Source organism: Diorhabda carinulata, chromosome 7 (genome assembly GCF_026250575.1).
Source record: "Diorhabda carinulata isolate Delta chromosome 7, icDioCari1.1, whole genome shotgun sequence".
Classification (NCBI taxonomy): Eukaryota; Metazoa; Arthropoda; class Insecta; order Coleoptera; family Chrysomelidae; genus Diorhabda; species Diorhabda carinulata.
Window position 1 is genome coordinate 5522495 of NC_079466.1, and position 19002 is coordinate 5541496.

The 19002-nt window shown below is 31.7% G+C and overlaps 1 protein-coding gene across 1 annotated transcript in view; it reads left to right on the forward strand.

Moving 5' to 3' along the window:
* Positions 1-19002, forward strand: part of LOC130896286 (uncharacterized) — a 39673-nt gene that overhangs the window by 3512 nt on the left and 17159 nt on the right. Inside the window, exons 3-7 of the mRNA XM_057804278.1 lie at positions 2696-2775; positions 8487-8628; positions 11522-11652; positions 15678-15876; positions 18072-18203. Coding sequence (XP_057660261.1) covers positions 2696-2775; positions 8487-8628; positions 11522-11652; positions 15678-15876; positions 18072-18203 — 684 coding nt within the window. The remainder of the gene's footprint in view (positions 1-2695; positions 2776-8486; positions 8629-11521; positions 11653-15677; positions 15877-18071; positions 18204-19002) is intronic.

The following is a 19002-nucleotide window of genomic DNA, read 5'->3' on the forward strand; positions in this document are numbered from 1 at the left end:
TATATTGTGACAGGGTGACAAGGTTATATAGAGGGATAAAAGGCAACTAAACGCAAACTCAAGGCAAGATTCTAATTTTGCATTAAGAATATTCAAAATCAGTTATTGACTACTAAAAGTATTCTTGGTCAACTAATGTCAAATTTTTATCACATTATTTTTATTAACATCAAAGTAAAAACCTAACGAAACATTTGAATTAATATACTTCAAACTACTGAAACATTCGGCATTATTCAAAAATATTTCTTGAAAATATAAGTAATCAAATTTCCCAAATATTTAGAACAAAAGAAGAAAAACATATACAAAAATATTTCCTGGATACTGATGTTATTCTTGTTGGCAAAAATTGGTAAAACAATATCCTACTATTTATGTACTTTGTTTATAGTGGTTGATTATATCAGTAAATTTCAAGTATAATTCGTGCTATTTATAATAAATATCAATCAAAGAATCTATGGAAGTTTTTTAAGCTGTGCACACTATGTCGATCGATAATGTCGACTTTCGGCCTGGCCACATTGACCAGTACATGCGGACGTGTCGACCGACATTCTTCTCAAAGTTTAGTGCAACACTTTTAATTTTAATTATAATTTTAAAAAAATGAGTGATGAAGAAGATGCTGTGGCGGCTGTTACTGCAAATATCATTGCAACAATTGGTAGCCAGCTAGACCGCCGTCGTCGCCCATGGAGGTTTTGGTTAGGTTAGGTTGCCTTGATCGAGGAAGAAGAAAGTACAGTACAGGGGAGTTTTGATCATTCTAATAGTAATTCATTTTGTAAGGATATGTCATACTTGTATTACCAACGTGAAGAACATGACTCTAACAGATGAATTCTTGTACTAGGCTTCTTCTTTATAGTATCTAAACTAGCTCTAAACAGGCATACCCTTTTTCACATATTTAACGATTCTTTCAGCTTCTTGTATAGGACTACGACAAATCATGTGAGGGTGAGATGTTTTTTATTTGGTTCATCTGCTTTGATTTTGGAATGATCTAATATAGTTCAGGCTATCAAAGTATCAAAGTAAAAGCATTTACCGAGCAGAAAAATACTTTGAAGGTTTGAATCAAAGTGTTTTAATATAGTATTTATAATTTTTCAAACCTGTTTGATGTATATCATCCCTTATAAAGCACCTCCGGTTAATATAAAATTAAAAAAATATTTAATCACTTACTTATATTTAATTCACTCTTTTTGTTTGTGCTCAACTCAAATATTTTGCATACTAAATCATTCCTTATTTCGAAAAAAATTGGAAAAAAAATATTTATAGACATGTTTATTCTTTTTGATGATTTATTTATTTTAAGTGAACATCTTTTTATCTGCTTCGACTTTTTGTACGTACTATTTTGTAATTACCTTTTTCAAACCCTATAAATCATCCTCTATTTCGGAAAAAATATATACAGACTTACTTATACCATTTTTTGATATATTTATTTCAAATTGACATTTTTTCATCTTTTTTGACTTGAATATTACGTATTTAAAATTTTCAACCCCTTCAAATCATCCCTTGTGACAAAGAAATTGAATATTCATTCACAAGATTTGTACAATGTTATACTTATACGTCCCTTAAAAATTATGTGTTATGGGGAAAAATTTTTAAGTACACTAGAAATTTGTTAAATTAAAAAGGAAAATTAGATTGTATTTAGTTTTTTGCCATATATCCGTCATTTTTCAAGACATTAGTCGCTCAAAATGTAGATTTATAGGGAATTTTATAACCTATAAATTTAGTCCTCTATTTTTCAAAGGGCAACGTTCAAAGGGTTTAAACATGGTATCAGTCATACGTGAGGATACGATTTTTGCGATCATATTCCAGTTATTTCAGAAGTTACAAGAAACTTGAAAAAAGAAAAATATATGTTAAAAAGGATAAAAACTTTTTGTTTTGTATCAACTTTCATGTATATCCTATAGTTTTTTAAACATAATTTTTTTCGAAATTATGCATTCTAAATCGTTCAAACTTCCAGAAATTATTATTAGTACGTAATAAAGTAAATCATCATTGGATTTTATTACTTTATTTACCAATTACCATTGCTAAGGGTGAAATTGAGATTTTTTTGTACAATAAAAATATTTTATTTTGGCTATAACTTTCGTAGTTTTCATGCTAGAGAGCTAGCTCATCTTAAAGCTTTTTAAACGTACTTTGTAAAAGTTCATATGAAATTCCTTCAAAAAGTTGACCGATTTTCCGTTACTCGACGATGAATTTTAAAAAAAATTTCGTTCGATAAAAATATTCAACTTTCAATAATTCGGTTTGTATTATGCCTAAAGCAGATTTCAAAAAACCAATCTTTTTGTTTTTTTATAAGGTTCACTTTTGTTTGTTTCACTTTTTCTGATAAAATCAAAAGTATTTAAGTTATTCATGAAAAATCGATTAAAAACGTGTTTTCAACCGCGCATAACTATTGATTTTTCACAAAAAATTCTATGAACATTTTTTGCTTAAAATCTGGTCCTCTATCAATTTCCGTGGTTATTTTCAACATGAAAATGTTCATCCCCTAGTTGGGGTGGAAATCACCCCTAGGGCGTTGGGATGCGTTTATTGTGGTTGTTTCGTATGTGTGTTTATTAAAACAGGAATATATTGTTTTCAATGTTTGTAGCAAATTATCCTAAGATTATTCATTTCACAGAGAATATATCAATTTAAGACGTTGCATACCAGTTCCCAGATCCACAAGTAGATTGGACAGAGGAGTTTCCACATGTTGTGGTAAGTTTTTTAACTTTTTATCCGAAACTGTAATTGAAATAAACTAATTCAGAAACTCAACCGCCTTTGAAATTTCTATTCTGTTCCTTTTTATTGTATACGAGGTCTGGCTATTAAATAACGAGACTGCGCGCCTAGAGGGCGCCCTAGATGGGTGGGGTAAAAAACGAGTAATGCGTTGGGTATCTAGATATCTTGTCTATGCACGTTCCATAACACGTTTCCGTCACTATTGTAGTATTTTTGCAGTACCGAAAACCATGTGTGACGAAAAACAGGAGGAACGTATCAATCTCAAATTTCAAGTTAAATTAAAAAAAAAATACGAATGAGTGCTATAAATTGTTGCAAGAGGCCTATGGGGACAATTCTTTATCTTGAACGCGTGTTTATGAGTGGTGTAAGCGATTTAGTGAGAGGCGGGAGAGCACTGAAGATTACCAGCCCCCAGGTCGACTTGTGACTATTTCAACTCCGGAAACAGTGACCAAAATCAACCAAATTGTTCGAGCAGATAGTCCAATGAGCATCTAGATGATTGCCGATGCTGTAAACGCCGATAAAGAAACGGTTAGAAAAATTTTACACGAGGAATTACACATGACAAAAGTCTGTGCGTCAACGGATCTGCTAAGATTTCCTTGGAAGGTTAGAAAAAGATCTGCTTTGAAAGGGACTCGATTTGAGTTGATGGAAGCGATAAAGCAAAAAACGGCAGAGCTAAAGGCACTTACCAAAGAAGACTTCCAGCACTGCTTCGATCAATGGAAAACACTTATGGAAAGGTGTGTGGCGAGGGGAGAGGAGTGTATTGATGGGGAGCATTCGAAAGTAGAATAATTTTTATAATAAAATCCTTTTTCGTAACCAGTCTCTTATTTAATATCCAGACCTCGTGTAAACTATATTCAGTCACATTAACAACATAACATCGTACTATGCCGTCAGATTACAAAAATTTAAATTCGAAATATCCAACAATGTGAATTATTTTTATTTCTACTCTAACTATATTTCTCGAATTTCTCTACGTCGTAGGTCTAAATATGATTTAGGTATAGCAAAGAATAGACAACATGATTCCATTCTATATTTTACAATCCTACATGCTTCATTTCATCTGTGAGGACGATAATAGCATAATTATTGGCAAGCATAATTTTCCAATACTGAATTTTAGTGGACTTTAGTTAGAATATCAGCCAAAATAAGTCAAAAGTTCAAAATAATAATGATTCCAGTAATATGTAGAATGAAATTAAAGAATAGACCCCTTGATATTTGCTGATAAATGACACAAACGGGGAGATACCTTAGCGGGTCTATTATTCAAAAATGATTCAGAAAGTTTCGTAAAGGAACCGCTAATAAATATAAGAACCTAGATTTAACACAGATGTGCGAATCGAGTATTGCACGCATATATATATATATATATATATATATATATATATATATATATATATATATATATATATATATATATATATATGTATATATATATACTATATAAAAATAAGTCGGGTTTTCTTTCCTGACGTTATAACTCCAGAACGCACGAACGAACCGATTTCCACTGTTTTGCATTCGTTGGAAAGGTCTCGGGCTCCGCGAGGTTTATAGCAAAGAAAATTCAGGAAAAATTTCAACAGAAAAGCGGGAAAATCTTTTTTCACATACAGCCCAATCTCTGATACATAGCATGTACTACAATCCAATATTTTAAGTCGATCAAGATGTGACATAGCTTTGGCGTTAGCATCATCTGGAATTGCGGCGACTCTTCTAGATGGCGGTCGTACTGCACATTCTGCGCTTAAGTTGCCACTCAATTTAAACACAATTGATACTCCAACATGCAATATTTCCCGATCCAGTGCAATGGGAAAATTGTTGATGCGATGCTAGCTCATTGTTTGGGATGAGTGCACAAAGGCACATAAGAAATGAAGCACTTAACTTCACACTGAAGGCTATTCGGCGAAATAACAACATCTTTGGCGGCTTGATGATATTGTGGCAGGCGATTTCAAGCACACGTTGCCAGTAATTCCCTGTGGATCGCCTGCAGATGAATTGAATGCTTGCCTGAAGGCATCACCTTTATGGAATAACTTAAAAACATTAGGGCTAACCACTAATATGAGAGTTCAATTTCAAAATGATCAAGTGCTGCACAATTTTCCAAACAATTGTTAGCTGTTGGAAATGGAAAAGTCCCAGTTGATGCGACATCTGGATTAATTACTCTTACCAACGACTTTTGCCGATTTGTAGACTCTCAATTAGCTCTTATTGAAATTTTTTTCCCAAACATTAGTGAGAATTATCAGAATTATGCTTGGTTAAGTCAACGAGCAATTCTTGCCGCAAAGAATAATGATGTACACGCACTGAATTTCACCATTCATTCAAAAATTGCTGGCGATCTGGTGACATACAGTTCCGTTGATTCCATAACAAATCCCGATGATGTAGTAAATTATCCAACGGAGTTTTTGAACTCTCTGGAGTTACCAAGATTTCCACCACATAACTTGCAACTCAAAGTTGGTACAGTTTATGATTATGATATTGCGTAATTTGAATCCACCGCGACTTTGCAACGGTACTCGACTTTCGGTAAAAAGACTTATGCCAAATTTTATTGAGACAACCATTATTAACGGAAAGAACGCAGGTGAAAATGTATGTATTCCTCGAATACCAATGATTCCGACTGATCTTCCGTTTGAATTCAAACGATTGCAATTTCCAGTTCGCAATGACAATTAACAAGTCGCAAGGCCAATCGCGTAGTGGTTGTAGGATCAATTTAGAAAATCATTGTTTTTCACATGGGCAGTAATACGTTTCGTGTTCACGAGTTGGGAAACCATCCGCTTTGTTTGTGTTAACGTCAGACCAAAAAACAAAAAATGTGGTTTACCAAAGGGCACTTCAATGAAACGGATAATTTGAGGTTATGTATAACGCTTCGATTCAGTATTTACTTTGGATTCACTTTCATTTATTTAGAGAAGTTCAACTAAATAACACTTCATTTTTGTGATCGAAATGAATTCATTGCTGTTGTGAAATGATATAAAATTTTTCCTTTTCAAATACAAAACAAAAAATTATTTTTCTTCATCTTTTAATCACCAAACGAAATGTTACATAAAACGAAGCCAACTGGTGGCGAAACGGAGTTCGCCGGGTTTGCTAGTATATATTTATAATGTAAGTTGATTAAGAACGAATTTACTAGATGTAGTGGTGAAATTTTATTCGGTATAGATTTAGAAATCAACTAATACAAAATCAAAATCATGCCATCACTCTTAGAAGAAGAAGGATTAGAAACATTAGATGAAACATGACTGTGGACAACTATAATCTTGAAATGAATTTCTGTACCTTTTTGGATTCACTCCACATAAATAGTAACAATAATATCAGTGAATAAATAAAAAGATTACTAACAAACAGAAGTTACTTTTGACCCAATCGATACTTTGAAAGTAAATATTGAGGTCATTTATTACTTTATTTTTGGCGACGTACATATAAATTTTATTATTTACCTAAAGACAACATACAATGGAACTGTTACACGAGCAAATTATTCAGGAGAATTGGTTGTTCTGCTTACAAGTATAAGGTTCAAATTCATTTGATAAATGAATGAATGAGAATGAGTTAGAAATTACGAGATTTATCTCAAAATTTTCTTTCAGTTTATTTAAAACAAAATGGATATATAGAAAATATATGGAAAAACATAGATTTATATGATGTTTATTTGAGCAATATTATGATAACATTTTCGTTGACTTATTTTTCATCTTCTTTTGTATTTTTTTCAGTTATCATTTATTTTTTGTATTTCTTTCTTATTAATTGTTTGAAATATCCTCCTAGCTGCATTTCGTCAAAAAGACCTAAAGATTTTGATCAAGTTGCTCTGGTACTGATCGATATCTATTTTTATGAGTAGAACAAGAATTAAGTGGAACAGTTCTTCTTATTTTGTTATCGCGACGTTCTACATTAGTGGATTGAATTAAGTTAGTTAAAATGTACATTGACCTTCCGAAAAAAAAAACTTTTTATTACCGTTTATTTAGTATACAATGCGGATTTTTATTCTTAAATTAACAATTTACAGAAAGAAAATATTAGTCCACTCCAGCACCCCCTCTGAATTATAAGTAGCCCCTAGAAAATTTCAAATAAGAAAGGGGGTCGTGTGACACCTTGTTGGATTTTAGTACAAAACTTTACGTAGAATGAAGATAATAATTTCGCATAATATTTAGAATGTATTTTTCAATGTACTTTACAATTAATTTAAATGTTCAAAATGATCATCATTCACTTCTTGACAATACCGAGGCGATTTTGGAATTCTTGTACATTATATATGACCTCGAAATACGTTAATTTCTTTCGTAATTCTAACGTTTAAATCAGCAATATTGTCTAGTCTGTTTAAATATACTTCAGAAATAATAAGGTATTTTCGGATCTGTTCTCCTAAACATCAGAAAAAAATCTTTGAAGATACTAAAATATTAGTCAAAAAGCCAAATAAATGGGTCGATGGTGAGCGAGCGACGCCTCTACTAAAACGTATTTAAAAACATATTTAAAGCTACTTATATTGTTTTTATTCATTCATACTAATTGGAATTTAATATTAATTACTGATTCAAGAAACTTCTGTAATAATTGATTGAATTGAGTGGTCGCTTCCTGACAATGACCTAGCCTCAGATTCTGCAATCATAAATTGTTATAAAATGTTAAAATTATTTAATGGCGTCAATCCTCAATTTAACATCCCTTCACAGATAACAATCCAATGGCGTCAGTTCCGGTGATCTAACAGGCCATAGCACTGTACTTTGATTAACTTCACAACTAGATGCAACTAGGGTTGTTGGAGAAATAAGAATCACTGTTATTTCTGACAGTCTATGAAGTTTTTTCTCAGAAATTGGGTCGGTCAGATCGTTGCATAATTTCCCGAAATTGTGTGAACAAGAAACCTCTCATTAAAATTGCGTTATACTGCAGGAATATTTTCACTACTTTTATGATCATTGTTATTTTATCACCTAAAATGATGCTTCTTGAGCATTTAAACATCCTACTCGTAGCAACTTAAACATTATTTAATGTACAAATAGTACAAATACATTTTCTATCACAACAGATCAAATTAGACTAGGCGAAACTCGGGTTTGATATTTTAGTACCAACTGATTTAATTCATCCCAGCTTTCCTTCCTTTAAAAACAGTTGCAAAAACTGCAATAAACAAAAACAAGAATAGTATAATTGAAAGAAGAAAAGAGATTTCGTTTAATATTAATCATTAGATGATGTCACAAGATCATTGAGGTTTCATTTCATATTCAGTTCTACATTCACTAGTTTATTTAGAATCGTCCTGAGGGTAAGAGGAAGTTAAAATCTTGATATTCTGTATTAAGAGCACTGTCCACTTACAACAATGATCAAGTTTTCAACAGTTGCTATTAATTCAGCTAGCTTCAGTTGTCCTACTTATTGAATCAATATTCTACAAGCTACTAATTCTAGCTTTTCAGCTTTTTTGGCTTGTCAGCGGTTTCCAGATCATTAAGTTTAATGTTGCTACCTTAATTCTCTCTTCACTTAATCCATCTAATGGTATCCTAATTTATGAGAATTAATTTTTTTAGTATGCAAGTATGACATTGAGCCTTGTCCTAAAAGAAAACCTCCAGAAAATCAAACTACAACTTCTGAAAGAACTGCCAGAAAAATCATATACCCTTCATCCAATGTTGTATCTAATAGGAGTATTACACCTGGTTCAAAGAAGTAAGTAAAATAGTTAAAATAGATTACTAGCGTAAACTAAAATGTTGAATTAAATCAAATTAATTGAAATTAAGCTCCAATTCTGATACTTTTCTATGACAAATAATTTAATTGAAATTTTGGCAGGAATATATTTTTTAAAACGCTTTCACCAGCTTGATATAAATGTATCTATGTGCCTATGTGTCGGAATAGCTAGGTTTCCATAATTAACTATTTTTCCCATATTTGAAAATACCATATGTGTATTCAAGTATCCACAGGTACCTACCATACTGATTTTATAATAATAAATGTTGTCAACATTTCAAAAATTTAATAAAAGCCCATCTTGTTATTGCCCAATAGGTGACGGGCATTATTAATAAAGCCCGGTAAATTTTTCTAAAGTTTTTATCACATTGCCTATTGATATTGCGCAGTTTTCATACTGTCTGGGATTCATGGATAGTGACTTATTAATCATTTAGTCCATGACATATTATCGTATCATTCTAATTCAAAGACACTTCAAATTTAAATTATAAATTGACATTTTTCAACGTAATTTCTACCTTCATCGCCCTTAGAGTTATAGGTAAAACCCCTTTTCAATGGGAAATATAGGTTCTTAATATAAACAGTTTGAAATATCTTCTCAGAACTATCTGAAAATATTACAGTTTTCAAGTTTATTGCATTCGTATGATTACAAAAATTCCCTATATATACTCAAATTTTTAGTTAGTATTCTTTAAAAAACTTCATTTTCCGTGACAACGTTAGTTTGTTCAAAACGCAACAGCAATTTGTTTTTTCTCCAAGTGTATAATATCTATATTATTTTCGGAAAGACAGATCGTAGAAATAACCCATTCTTTTACAAGTAAAATAATGAACGCTCATTATTGTACTAGTAACGAAATAATGAGACTCGACAGCAACGTCTTATTATCGGCATTGTAAGCAAGTAAGCAGGAACTATCATTTAATTTTTATCTAATTTGATGTGTGTCAGTTTTGAAAAGTGTATTATAAAAATGTCTCAACAAGAAGAATTTCAATGTACACCTCCGCCTGAAGAAAAAATAGTATATGTCATATAGAGCAGAAGACCCATTATATATTTCGCCCAGTTTGCACAACTCCGGCTAAAGATCGGCAGTGCAAGAGTCTGGACTCAACAATAATGATAGTCTTCTATTTTACAAAATCATAATTTTAATTTGGAAATGTGGAAAATAAAACGGTTCTGATTAACGGAAATGCATAAAATAACAGCTTTACAAATGATTGATTATGGAGGTAAAACCCAAATACAAAAGAAAGTAACGTAAAGAACTTTTTAATTTACCGCCTATATCCTGAGGAACAATCAGTAAAATAGAGAAACAGAGCAGAAGCGAGTTTGGTTGTGTAGAGTAGTGTATGAATATCAGCAACGGTTGCAAAAATTCCAAAGGACGAATATTTGAAACTTCTTATACTGTTAAGAATTTCTTTGGTAATCTCACCAAAAATGTACAGCAAGGTTTAATACACAAATACTAAACAAAATAATTCAATTGAGATTGAAAAAATTACATACTTTTTATAAAATTTACTACAAAGTATACTTGATTAGCAATTTTACTTATAATTTTGTAATTTCAATCAAAGATTAATCATAAGGATACTCAATTTACTATGCAGAGCTGTAACTTTATTACTGAATTAAATTGAGCTCCGTTTGAAAAACAAAATTTTTGTTTTTAGCCACTATACAACAAACTATCTGTTTCAAACAAGCTTTTATGATATAGTCGTGATTTATTCCAGGTTTTATTTTAACATAAAATCACCGTCTTCTTCTAAATCAGAAACTTATCAAATTTATTTGAAAATCAGAGGCTTAAATGTTTTAAACTCAAGGATAAATGCAAACGGCGTATCTAGCGCTATCTATCAAATGTTTCCAACACAATTTTTTTTTGAAATTCTACAATGAACGTAGTAAATAAAAATATAGAATTTTTTTTTAATTTTCATACATTGATTTGAAAAATAATAAACTATTGAGTATAATTACTTTCCAAGTAAGATTTATATTGAAAAATCGAAAAATTACACCTCAAGTGTTTGAAAGAATTACTCCATTTGTATTATAATTTGAATTCAAACACACTGATTAGTAATTTTAGCCATCATATGTTTCGTAAAACAATGGTAATTTCACAAAAAATTTTTACTGTGTAAAATATTTAATTCTTCTCGTCTAACTGAAACTGTAAAAACAAGAATAAATAACTATTACTTGCATTTTTTAAAAACTTCTTGATATGGAATAATGTCAGAAAGTAAAATTCTTAATTATAAGTGAAAAATTAATACCTAAATATTTGGATGAAAATCGCGAAAATTTAACTACATAAAAAAACAATTCTCATTGGTATTCAGTTGTGACGACATAAGTTTAACAAAAACTTTGAGGAGCTGTCTGCTTGATGATCACGAGGTTATCGTTGCCGACAACGTAGCATATGCTGTTATAATACTGTTTTATTTATTAATTACGTATATATAAAACATTTTTCTATATATAAGAATAAAGTGAATTTTTGTGGTATTTTTACATCCTGGCTTAAAACACGATTTATATACAATTTTTCAGATTAATCAAAGTTTAATAATGAGGTATTTTTTAGAATAACCAAGAGAATAACTGTCGTATTTACTTTGTATCATATGTTCAGTGTTTTTATTTTATACCTATGACGATACGCAATATGGCGGCCCTAGATACTGAAATAATTTTTTCTCTGCCATAGTACCAACTACTTTTAGATACTTTATATGATATATGAACCATTAATTGAATGTGTTTGTTTATTGAATAGTTTTATTTCTGTGTTTCACTAAATCGACCATTTTTCAGGAGTCATAAGTGTGGTGTATGCCCACGAAAAAAACAAGAACATTCTGCTGGTTCCAACACTGCTACTTCAGTTTCTATTAATCAAAGTACTCAAGTTTTAGTTCCCAGGAACAAACCCAGATCACCGCAAAGTAAGATTATATAGCACAATAAAAAAATATATTTTTGGGGGAACTAACACTATCTAACTAACCACTTTAGATGTTCCAATAACTCCATCACGTACTAAGTTTTGTTCTTTACGTTGGTAAACAATTTACAATTAACTAATTAGAGTTTATAGGAAACTCGAAACACGAGTATTGGCATACAATTACAAAAGTCATGCATAAAGGATGAAACTAAATTTTGTGAAATTTATCTCAATTTGAAAGCGTCATCTGCAACAGCTATAGATAATTCAAAAATTTCAAAAATGTGTACAGCTACATGATACTTACTTTTAAGGCTTTTAGTCTGTAAGCTGGTTTTTAACTAAATTGTCAGTGTCCACCAAAAACACTTTAATGTGACGGGAACAGAGCCGTACACCTTCTAGCGTCGCGGGTCTTAACTCAACTATAAGATAAAATGTTAATGGCTCCATCTTTTGAGTAATTATTGAAATATGTTTTCGATGTTTCTGAAAAAAAGTGTTATTTGAAAATCTTCTAAAATGCTCTAGAATATCGAAAGAGTAAATATAAAGTAGGAGTGCACAGTTGGAGAATCGTTGAATATGGAAGATACTTGACGAGCTATAGGTGATATTCTGGGCACATGAAGTGAAGTAATAGTTACTGAATTGTTAAACTGAGTTATACAGTTTTATCGACGGACTAATGATACGTTGCAATATTATTTCACTTCAACAAAGAACTGCAATTATTCTTACTTATAGAGAATGCTGGAGGAATGCAAAACCTCCCTATGATTTCGCAAAATAGGAACATTTACAAAACAGAAAGGAATTACCACAGGCAAATTGAGTTCACCTATATTAAATGAAAATTCTTCAACAACTCTTTGATGACTATTTAGATAGAAGTATTGAATTGGTTAAAAGCAGAATACGCTGCAGGTTGCCATTGTTTATTAATGAGCATTTTAATAAGTATAATTGTCGTTCTGGTGAGATGAAAATTTTTTGGGTCATCTCAGTAACAAAGATAATGTACGTTTGTGTTTGTATATTTGTGAAGATCATTATTGGACTTCTATTCATTGAGAAATCAAAAACTGGTAAGCACTATTTAGATATACTTCATGAAATAGATAACCCCTTAATAGCTAATTGGAGAAATCAAATTTATGTGGCTGGTATTATGATTCCCCAGCATGAGCTTATGTACTTGCAAATCGATTTTCACAAAAGTTACTTTCTTACAGTTAAACAGTGACTTGCAGACAGCTTTTTCAAAGAGGAGCAAAGAAATAGCCATCACGATCGCCTCTAGATGTCTGCCTATAAAATCTAGAATTGGTTGTTCATAAAACACAGCCAAGATACTTGGAAAAGAGAAGAGACACTGTTCAGGAAATGATGAACCACTTTTCAAAAATTTATTAAAATAATTCCGTTACTTTATATGTTCAATGGCAAAATATTTGTTACATAAATAGAATATCCTCCCAGGCATACCTAATAGCTTACTATATTTATAAGGTTAAGTTGATGATATTCATACTGAATACACTGTTTACAGCACCACTACACCAACTCTCACAATTACACGTTATCGTCTTCAGAGACTGAAGGTAAACTGGTTTACTTGGTTTACCTTCAGTCTCTGAAGACGATAACTTGGTTATCGAAACGCGCGTCAGACAGTGTAATTGTGAGTGCTGGTGTAGTGGTGGTGTAAACAGTATTTTCAGCATATTTATAAGGTAGTCAAAAATTCCAAATTTTCATGTATCGACTGCAACTATTTGGACCGTATTTATGGAAATTTTCATTATAAAGCTATCAAGTACATAGATGGTTATCACATCATAATTAGACCAATCGATAGCGTGTGCGTCTGTGTATACTATAAGCGAAGTTAAATGTAGAGGCTGTGTGAATAAAAAATTAAGCTTTTCAAAATTATAATCGTTTGAATGTTTAGTTCCTTAAAAAGGAATCATTGGCATTCGTGTCGAATTGTAACTAAATAATAATTTTATTTTTCTTTTTTTTTTATTTGTTTGATCGCAGCACCAACTGTCGGGACAAACTGGAATTATAATGAAATATTTTGGAATATTCGATAATACGATTGTAGCGGAGTCTGCCGTATCCAATGTAAAACATTCCAAGAGCAACAACAATCTATTATTAATTAATTAAATGGACAATCCATTGGACCGAATTGTGAATCTTAACCATAACTAATCCTCTGGAATAGACACAAAAAAGGAGTTTATTCACATACACACGCACAGAAGATTTATATTTATAAAGATTTAAAGGTTTCAGTCCATTCCCGCTGAGCAATTTACGTAATTTAATCGAAAAGCGGTGTACAAACTGTCTTATTTGAAAATAAGTTTGACGAGTTTTTGTATATTTTCGAATATAGAGTTTTTTCATCATGTTACAGCAGGAAATTTTAGTCTTGATTCGTTTTAAAAAAGTTTATATTGTCTATTGTGCTCAAGTCCTGATTCAAACAATCTTAATACTTTCAATCTTCAGGAAACGTTACTTCATAGTTTCACTCAGCAATATAAAGAAAGACGAACATTGAGAGATAAATTAGTACGATGATTAAAAAATACAGTATCGCAATATATTTAATAAAATCCATAATTGTAATACAAATTGAAACTAATGTGAATAAAACTATTGGTCTAGTACTACAATGGTTCTCTATCTGCTAACCAAGCCGGCATGGCTCCAGGCCACATCACATCATCATCATTCAGCGTATCTGAGTCTACTGATGGACGTAAGCCGTTCGTAATTGAGTCCATTTATGTTAATTTTATGCATCATTTATCCAGTTTGATGACATTCTCTTTATTTAGTCGGACCATTTCTTTGGTGGGCATCTCATACTCGAAATTTTGCTTCTAACTGAAATACCCAGCATCGATTTTTCCATTTTATTCACAAAATATTTGGTGAGCTTGATGGCTTCTGTTCTGTAAGTAAGTATTAATGTAATATCCATTGATCCATAATGCATCCAAAATTCAGTCGTGGATTTTTTAATGACAAATCGTTGATAACAATTATCAATTTTCGATTTCGAAAAAATATAACGCCTACACAAATGAAAGAGAAGTTAGACATATAATTTTGAGCAGCTGTGACAAACGCGCTTCCGAATGAACATTTCCCAAGCTTTATTGACATGGTTCAAGTAAAATAAGTCGAATTTTTTGCGTTTGTTCATAACTGTATATGAATCCTGGATTCACTACTACACCTCTGAAACAAAAAAAAACAGTTAAGACAGCATCGGCAGGAAAGTTGAAGGTGACCGTTTTTAGGTTAATCATGGGATTGTGTTTAACCACTATCTTCAAAAAAGTAAAGCAATAACAGGAGAGTTTTACGCATCATTGACCACATTTGAAGAAAAAAAAACTGCTTTCCCCTCAAGAAAATGATCAAATTTCAGCGATCGCCTTGGCTAACATTCATAAGTTTCACTTTTAATCACCAGATCTGGCCCCCAGCGACTTTTTTCTATATCCTAGTTTCATTGACAGGAGCGAGATTTTCACCAGACATAAACGCCTATTTCGAGGTTATAAGGATAACTATAATTTGGAAGATTGAATAGTTTAGACCATTGCTGAACTAAATGTATAGACGTAAAATAAAACCAGGTCGTTGTCTTTGTCAACCTCTTAGTACGCTACTATCACGTCCCTCACTTCTGCCAATTTAATTGTTTCTTAATTTCCATGGCTTATCTCGTTCTAATACACCAAGAATAAAAGCAGTTTTTGAAAATCCAGCGCAACCTCGGCACGTAAATTGTCGGATCACAACAGGTATATTTCATAATTTCTGACAACAAAAAGAAAGAAATCGAAGGATACATATAAGGTTTTAAATATTTTAATACAAAAAATGGGTCATACTTAATTAAGTAGCGAAATATGTATAAGTTGGTATCAGTTCATTGTTGTTAACTAATATCCATCTGGATTAAAACAACTTTCATTCTTCTCATTGCAGCACTTCCTCAAATGCCAATGACAACACTAGATGCAGAAATACAAGAAGAAGAATATCAATTGCCGTTTTTTAAAAGTGATATCACAGATTATCCTGGTCCACCGTATTATTTGTGCAATATACTGGAAAAAAGAAATATTCCGTCAAAGTATTACTCAACTCTAGATACAGTAGTAGAAAAAGAATCTGCAGAAACCAGGTAAGTGATACGAGGCATCGTATCATCTCGAATCAATATTGTACATCACGAACATTTGAACTTTTTTATCGAGAAGTCATACATTGTAATAAACATTATCCGATAGACAAAAGCGAAGTTACAGGAGAAAAAAAATATTGACCTGTCCAGTTCCATTCTACTTCTTCCTCCTGAATTTTACTGGAATGATCTTAATTTAAGCTGCTATTCCAGCGAAATATTCACTAGGCTTACTTGAAACCAAACACCAAGATCAGACTAGACTAACAAACAGAACCTTCATATGTGTTTGACGATACTAACTTTGCTCAAAGAAATCTCGGTTCTACCACTTCTACTAGAAACGTCGTTTTTGTAATTAAGTCAACCATTATCGTGATAGCTAATCTTTCTGACTCTTTCTAGGACCCTCGACACTGTCTGTCTTTCACGATCGTTTATATTTCTCTTAATGTCGTCATACCTCTGAAAAGCTCCACACTATTATACAATATTATGTGATCGAACATATCAATGTATGGCTTGGAAATTTTATAATATACTATTAACTCTGATTTCTGTCTTTCAACATTTTGGTGTGATACTATATTATGTATCTGCGAAAATACGTCCATTTTTGTTAAGTGTTTATGTTGTATATGTATTTCTAAAAATTACGTAATTCAAGCACCAAATTACCTCTTAAACAGTCTAAACTAACAACCTCTTCCAATAGATTTTGCATAGTGAGAATCCGGCTCTTATCGAAGTGGTGGTTATTTCGCTATCTTCATGTCTCGAACCAATAATTCACAAGATTTTTTGCATGGCATCTGTACTTCTTGATAAGCTTTATTTATTCCGAAAATCAAAGCTTATAAATTTCCAGTTACATGATCGTCATGTTTTTTGTCATTTCTTAAAAATACTCTATGGCTGTTTAGTTCTATAGGTGAAAGCCAAGTAACTAAAAAGTAGAATAGCCTATCTATCATTTTCATAATATGTTTTTAGAATAGATCTCTACTCATGAAATGCGCCTAAAATATAAAATTCTAAATAAGTAAAGACACAAATAAAACAAAATCTAAACATAAAGTAAACGCAAGAACATTTCAATGAATAACAAAATTACCTTTGAGAATGAACATTTTTATATGTAATATACATTACATCTCTGTACACAGTAAGCAATAGTCTTTTATAATGACCACAGCAGCTTCTCATGGTTTACTTTTCATAGTTAAAATAGAAATTATTACATTTCTGACAATCGCTTGTTGATCATCCACTTTTGTCAAATATGTACGAGCTTAATAACAAATATATCACATCACTCAATAAGTCCTGTAACGCTTATGAAGTACCAGCTTTCAAAAGACTATGTGTGAAATTTCATGAAATTTCGATTAGTCAGAAAAAAGTGACAGTCATTCAAGTGAAGCTACTGCTATTATTTTCAAAGGAATTGAAAACAATTTAGTGTGTTAATTTATCATTGCTTCTTGGTGAAAAAAATACTGTACAAGCTCAGTAATGGCTTTAAAAGTGTTATCCCGACTCTGCTTCATCAAAAAGAACCATTTGTCATTAGTTTGCTGAATTTACACGTGGTCCTACAGACACCGATGATGGAGAACGTTTTGGTGGTCCAATTGATGTGGTCACTCCAGAAAACATCGAAAAAGTCCACAAATTGGTTATATCTAATCGAAAATTGAAATAGCTGAAGCCGTAAAGATATTAGAAATCATTGTTTTTACAATTATGCATGGACATTTAACCATGAGAAAGCATTTTCGCATAGGATATCGTTCATTGACTATCTCCAAAAAGGAGAGACAATCAATAGCGAATACTACCTAGAGTTGTTGGATCGTTTGAATGCAAAAATCAAGAAAAAACGGTCTCGAATGTCGAAGTAGAAACCACTGTTTCACCAAGACAATGGACCGATTCACAAGTCGATGGCAACGATGGTTAAATTGAACGAATTACACTTCGAATGGCTTCATTCACCGTATAGTCCAGATTTGGCCCCTAGTGTCTACTGGCTATTCGCTGATTTCAAAAAAATACTAGCTGGTAACAAATTCATCTCTGCTGGAATGATTTATTATTTAAGATGTGATTCAAATATTAAATCTACTGTTAATACTTTGCAACCAATGCACGCCAAACACGAAAAAGATTTTTAATGTACTTTATTATTTCAGTTCTAAAGGTGAATTTTCTGATATGGAAAATGGAAGCGGATGCTCTTCTGCGAGATCGAAAGAATCGTCCAGGTCATATCAAACATCGGCAGCCTCTTCAATAAAAAAACTATTCCAGTCTAATGCAGTAGTGTAAGTAAGGAGAATGAATATTTTCTTATCAGATAAATATACTCGGTTTTTATTCTTTGTGTTAAAAATATAGTTATTGTGATGAAAAGACAATAAATAAATTAAGAAAGTTGGGAAAAAATAATTAAGAACTTTGTGTCCACATCATGAGAAATGAAAACCTTAGCATCAATTTGTATAAGTTCTTTATTCAAAATACTCTTACACACTACAAAATCAATTAAATAATCAGACAAAGAAGTGAAGTGAATAAAAAAGATTTTACATTGAAGAAGATTTTTTTATGATTTTTATTTTTGATATTGTCTTGTTCCTTAACCTTTCACAATTGTCTTTTAGAGTGTTTTCTACTCTTCTTTATTTCTGCATTATATTCATATTTTTCTCTTTTTGTAATCCTTCATTGAATGCATTGTTCTAGTTATTCTTTGCGTTGCAATTTCATCAGTTACCTAATTCCTTATCGCTGTTTTATTGTTTATATACGTGTATGTAAATATTGGGATATCATGTACGTCTATTGTTTCTTGTTGCGATCCCTACTATTAAGTTCAGAATATTGAATGAATGTAGCTGCCAGAGATCTTTTATTTCACACGCTCCCAGGTATAGTGCTCTTGAATTCCGTAGTGTTTCGTACTCCGAGAGAAGTATCCTCCCTTGCGCAACAGAATCTGCATGCAGCGTTACCCTAAATTCTTCAGATGTCCATTGAGCCGATAGTGACCCGTTGGTATTTGTCGGTTGTTCTTACTTAATCTAATATATTCAGCAGATCTTCTCGGATTTGAGTTTCCAA